At 39.6% G+C, this 5574-nt stretch overlaps 1 protein-coding gene across 1 annotated transcript; it reads left to right on the top strand.

Annotated features, from left to right (window-relative positions):
* Window positions 1-6: 6 nt before the first annotated feature.
* LOC139027132 (NLR family CARD domain-containing protein 3) lies at window positions 7-4630 on the top strand. Its single transcript, XM_070442295.1, has 2 exons — window positions 7-1007; window positions 4342-4630. The coding sequence occupies exons 1-2, from the start codon at window positions 49-51 to the stop codon at window positions 4529-4531; spliced, it is 1149 nt and encodes a 382-aa protein (XP_070298396.1). The 5' UTR covers window positions 7-48; the 3' UTR covers window positions 4532-4630.
* Window positions 4631-5574: the final 944 nt, after the last annotated feature.

Consider the following 5574-nt stretch of genomic DNA (forward strand, 5'->3'; position numbering starts at 1 on the left):
GCCAGCAGAATCATCTCACACATAAAGACATCAAGGAGCCTCCACATCATGTGCCACATTCCAGTCTTCTGTTGGATTTCTGCAACAGTCCTTGAACACATGCTGAAACATAAGAGAGAAGAGATGCCCAAGACTCTGACTGAGATGTACACACACCTTGTGGTGTTTCATACCAAACAGAAGAATGAAAAGTATGTTGGAAAAGAAGAGACAAGTCCACACTGGAATAAAGAGAGCATTCTGTCACTGGGAAAACTGGCTTTTCAACAGCTTGTGAATGGCAATCTGATTTTCTATGAAAAAGACCTGAAAGAGGCTGGCATTGATGTCAATGAAGCCTCAGTGTACTCAGGATTGTGCACACAGCTCTTTAAAGAGGAATGTGAGCTGTACCAGGACAAGGTGTACTGCTTTGTTCATTTGAGCATCCAGGAGTTTCTGGCTGCTGTATATGTGTTCCTCACATTCATCAACAACAATGAGAATCTAATGGCCGAACCGCAATCAATGTTCAGATTCTTTTCATCGCTCTTCAGAGACAAGTCTGCAGTTACTTTCTATAAGAGTGCTGTGGATAAAGCCTTACAAAGTGAGACGGGAAACCTGGACCTTTTCCTCCGCTTCCTTCTGGGCCTCTCACTGGAGTCCAATCAGAAGCACTTACGAGGTCTACTGACAAAGACAAGAAGTAGCTCAAAGAGCCATGAAGAAACAGTCAAGTACATCAAGGAGAAGATCAGGGAGAATCCCTCTCCAGAGAAGTGCATCAATCTGTTCCACTGTCTGAATGAACTGAATGACCATTCTCTAGTGGAGGAGATCCAAAGCTACCTGAGATCAGGAAGTCTCTCAGAAGACGACCTGTCACCTGCACAGTGGTCAGCTCTGGTCTTTGTGTTGATGACTTCAGAAAAGGAGCTGGATGTGTTTGACCTGAAGAAATACTCCAGATCAGAGGAAGGTCTTCTGAGGCTGMTGCCAGTGGTCAAAGCCTCCAGAGCTGTTCTGTGAGTAAATAAAATGACATATAAGAACTAATCATCAGGAAGAAATATTCAGTTTAGAGAAAAATATGTATTATAATATGTATATAATATTATATTGAAAATCATATTAAATCAATACATTGATGTTTACATTACAGTTCTAGGAGACAACATGAATGCATGTTGTTTGGGAGAATTAACCAACTGCATCTGCCATTCTCCTTCTACACTACTGGTGTTAAATTAACAGTGTGTTTGAAGTCATGATGATCTCTTTGTCAGGCTGTCAGGCTGTGGAGTCACAAAGGAAGGCTGTGCTTCTCTGGTCTCAGCTCTGAGGTCAAACCCCTCCTACCTGAGAGAGCTGGACCTGAGTAACAATGACCTGAAGGATTCAGGAGTGAAGCTGCTCTCTGCTGGACTGAGGAATCCCACCCTGTAAACTGGGAGACCTGAGGCAGTATTCCGTGTACGGTTGGTCAACATAAGTGATTACTGTTCCACCAATCCCACATGTGCCGTTTACCAGACACCACATAGTCACCAAATTATAGTGGTGTGTCCTTGGACAGTGAAGGCTTGCAGTTTAAAATGTGTTTTGCTATTCTCAGCAGTTTTGGATTTGAGATATAATGTTTCATATGAGGACAGAATGTAACTTTTATTTTATGGTATTTTCAACAAAGACTGTGTTACTGTTAAGAAAGGAAAGAACTTTATGTATGTGGTTCTCACTTGAGAAAGTCATAATTAATCTGAAATATTCACTATTATAGTGTATAAAAAGGTCATAAGTTTTAGTATGTGGTCCATACTTCCATGCTGCACCTGTGATTACATCACAGCTTGTGATTCTGACTCTACTTGTTGAATTCATTGCGTCACGCTTTGTCTTGTTGTGTTGGATTTTTTCTAGATAGAACACTGGAGAATGTAGAATAACGTCTTCATTTTGTGGAGTCACTTCAAACTTGTGATTGTCGAGTAAAGATATACAGAAAGATGTTTACTGAACTACTTCTATATTCATGTGATGCTACTCATGAATTATGAAGATAATATCATGGAATGGCGAATTGTGAATAATGATGAATATGAAGAAGTTACAGAAGCACAAATAATACATACCGCCTTCTTATGTAATGTGCTCCAATGTGAATGAGAGGTAGCATGTTTTGTGTAGCCTCGTTATTGGTAATGGTGAGAGGTTAGAGATGTGTTGTTGTAGCCTCTGTTATTGGTAATGGTGAAGAGTTAGCATGTTTGTTGTAGCCTCTGTTATTGGTAATGGTGAGAGGAGTATGCATGTTTTTTTGTAGCCTCTGTTATTGGTAATGGTGGAGATGTTTGGTTGTAGGCCCTGTCCCCGTGTGTGTATGAGCCTCAGTTCCATTGTGGGTTGTAAATGGGTTGAGAGTTAGCAGCTGTTGTTGTTTGTAGCCTCTCGGTTATTTGGAGAAATGGTGAGAGGCTTATCTCATGTGGTTTTATGCTCCTTTGTTATTGGTCAATGGTGCAGAGAGTTAGCAAGTGTTGTGTTCAGCCTTGTTATTTGGTAATGTGAAGAGTTACCATTGTTTTTGTATGTTGAGCCTCTTGTTATTGGTTAAATGGTGGAGAGGATAGGCGCCCTGTTATTCGTAATAGGCTGAGAGGCTAGATGTTCTCCTGGTCCCTTCTGTAGCCTCTGTTATTGGTAATGGTGAGAGGTTAGCATGTTAGGTTAGCAAACAATCTGCAATTGCAACCAACGAGTTTACGACCAAATACTAAACTTTTGACTACTTTAAAACCTGTTATGGCTAGGCATGGCGCTAGCAACCCACCTCGACAACATCCGGTGAAATTGCAGGGCGTGGAATTCAAATTACAGAAAGAGAAATATTTAACATTCATGAAAATACAAGTGTCATTCATCAAAATAAAGCTTAACTTCTTGTTAATCCAACCACTGTCAGATTTCAAAAAGGCTTTACGGCCAAAGCACACCATGCGATTATCTGAGGACAGCGCCCCGCATACAAAACCATGAAAAAAAAATTCAACCAGGCAGGTGCGACAGGAAAATCAGAAATAGCGATATAATATATGCCTTACCTTTGAAGATCTTCTTCTGTTGGCACTCCAAAAGGTCCCAGCTACATCACAAATGGTCCTTTTGTGCGAAAAAGTCCTTCTTTATATCCCCAAAAACTCATTTTAGCTGGTGCGCTTCATTCAATAATCCACCGGTTTCCCTCCTTCAAAATGTGTACAAAATGAATCCCAAACGTTACCAATAAACTTATCCAAACAAGTCAAACAACGTTTGTAATCAAACCTCAGGTACCCTAATACGTAAATAAACAATCAAATTTAATAAGTTATTGTCTTTACCGGAGGAAAACAACAAAGAACGCGCTCTCATCCACGAACATGAAAACACTACAGCCAAAATGGGAGCCACTTAAAAACTACAAATTCTAGCTAATTTTTCCAAAAACAAGCCTGAAACTCTTTCAAAAGACTGTTGACATCTAGTGGAAGCCCGAGGACGGGAATCTGGGGGGATTTCGCCTCATAATAAACATGACAGCCATTGGAAACAGTGGTAGGCTGAATTTGATTTTTTTGGGGGATGGTTTGTCCTCGGGGTTTCGCCTGTCATATCAGTTCTGTTATACTTCCATACATTATTTTAACAGTTCCAGAAACTTTAGAGTGTTTGCTATCCAAATCTACCAATTATATGCATATCCTAGATTCTGGGCTTGAGTAACAGGCAGTTTACTTTGGGCACGCTTTTCATCCGGACTTCAAAATACTGCCCCCTAGGCCAAAGAGGTTTTAATACACTATGAGTGAATTGGTCAGAATATTTATGACTTCTTCAAATAGGGGGACTAGATACATAAAGTGCTTTCACTTCTAAATGGTGAAACAGATTTATATGAAAATAACCTCAAATAAAAGGTGACAATATATTCTGTCACCTCATATGAAACATTTGATCTGAAATCCAAAATATTGGATCATAGAGCCTCATTTAAAATGTTAGCTTCACTGTCAAAATAGATATGGTGTGGACTGTATACGCAATACAATCTAAATCTGATACCTCACTGTCTGTCTTTTGACTGATACCGCTTTTTAAACTGGTCTTGTCAGTCAACTCAAATATTTTTAGTATACATGTTTCTTTCTGCAGGTAATATTTTGATCGTATATCATTTTTAATGAAGATACATTAATTTATGAATAGATATGGCAGGTTTCAGGACAATGATTTATCTGAATACGTTGAAAAAATATACTGCAACTATTTTCACCACCAAAGAATAGTAGTGTGATTTTAATATGATTTGACTCTTTGCAGGCTGTCAGGCTGTCTAGTCACAGAGGAAGGCTGTGCTTCTCTGGTCTCAGCTCTGAGGTCAAACCCCTCACACCTGAAAGAGCTGGATCTGAGTAACAATGACCTGAAGGATTCAGGAGTGAAGCTGCTCTCTGCTGGACTGAGGAATCCCCACTGTAAACTGGAGACTCTGAGGTCAGTATTCCTGTAGTTGGTCAACAAGTGATAACTGTTCACCAGATCCACATGTGTTTACCAGACACACATAGTCCACAMCATATGTGTTTGGACAGTGAAGCTTGCAGTTTAAAATGTGTTGCTATTCTCCAGCATTTTGGATTTGAGATAGAATGTTTCATATGAGGTACAGAATGTCAACTTTTATTTTATGGTATTTTCATACAAAGCTGTGTTACTGTTAAGAAAGGAAAGAACTTTATGTATGTGGTTCTCACATTTGAGAAAGTCATAATTAATCTGACATATTCACTTATAGTGTATTAAAGTAGTCATAAGTTTAGTATTTGGTCCCATATTCCATGCCTGCAGTGATTACATCAAGCTTGTGATTCTACTAACTTGTTGAATTCATTTGCTGTTTGTCTTGGTTGTGTTTTGGATGTTTTTCATAATAGAAACTGAATGGTGAATAATGTCCTGTCATTTTGGAGTCACTTCACTTGTATTCTCAGTAAGAATAGAAGGTGTTTCTGAACACTTCTACATTCATGTGGATGCTACCATGATTATGAATAATAATGAATGAATCGTGAAAAATGATAAATGAGAAAGTTACAGAGGCTCAAAGATCATCGCTTCATATTCGTCGCCAAACTCACTGGCTTCAGGTAATCTATAAGTCTTTGCTAGGTAAAGCTCCGCCTTATCTCAGCTCACTGGTCACCATAACAGCACCCACCCGTAGCACGCGCTCCAGCAGGTATATCTCACTGGTCACCCCCAAAGCCAACACCTCCTTAGGCTGCCTTTCCTTCCAGTTCTCTGCTGCCAATGACTGGAACGAATTGCAAAAATCGCTGAAGTTGGAGTCTTATATTTCCCTCACTAACTTTAAACATCAGCTGTCAGAGCAGCTTACCGATCACTGTACCTGTACATAGCCCATCTGTAAATAGCCCACCCAATCTACCTACCTCATCCCCATACTGTTTTTATTTACTTTTTTGCTCTTTTGCATGCCAGTATTTCTACTTGCACATCATCATCTGCACATCTATCACTTCAGTGTTAATT

This window comes from Salvelinus sp. IW2-2015, unplaced genomic scaffold (genome assembly GCF_002910315.2).
Source record: "Salvelinus sp. IW2-2015 unplaced genomic scaffold, ASM291031v2 Un_scaffold7643, whole genome shotgun sequence".
Lineage (NCBI taxonomy): Eukaryota > Metazoa > Chordata > Actinopteri > Salmoniformes > Salmonidae > Salvelinus > Salvelinus sp. IW2-2015.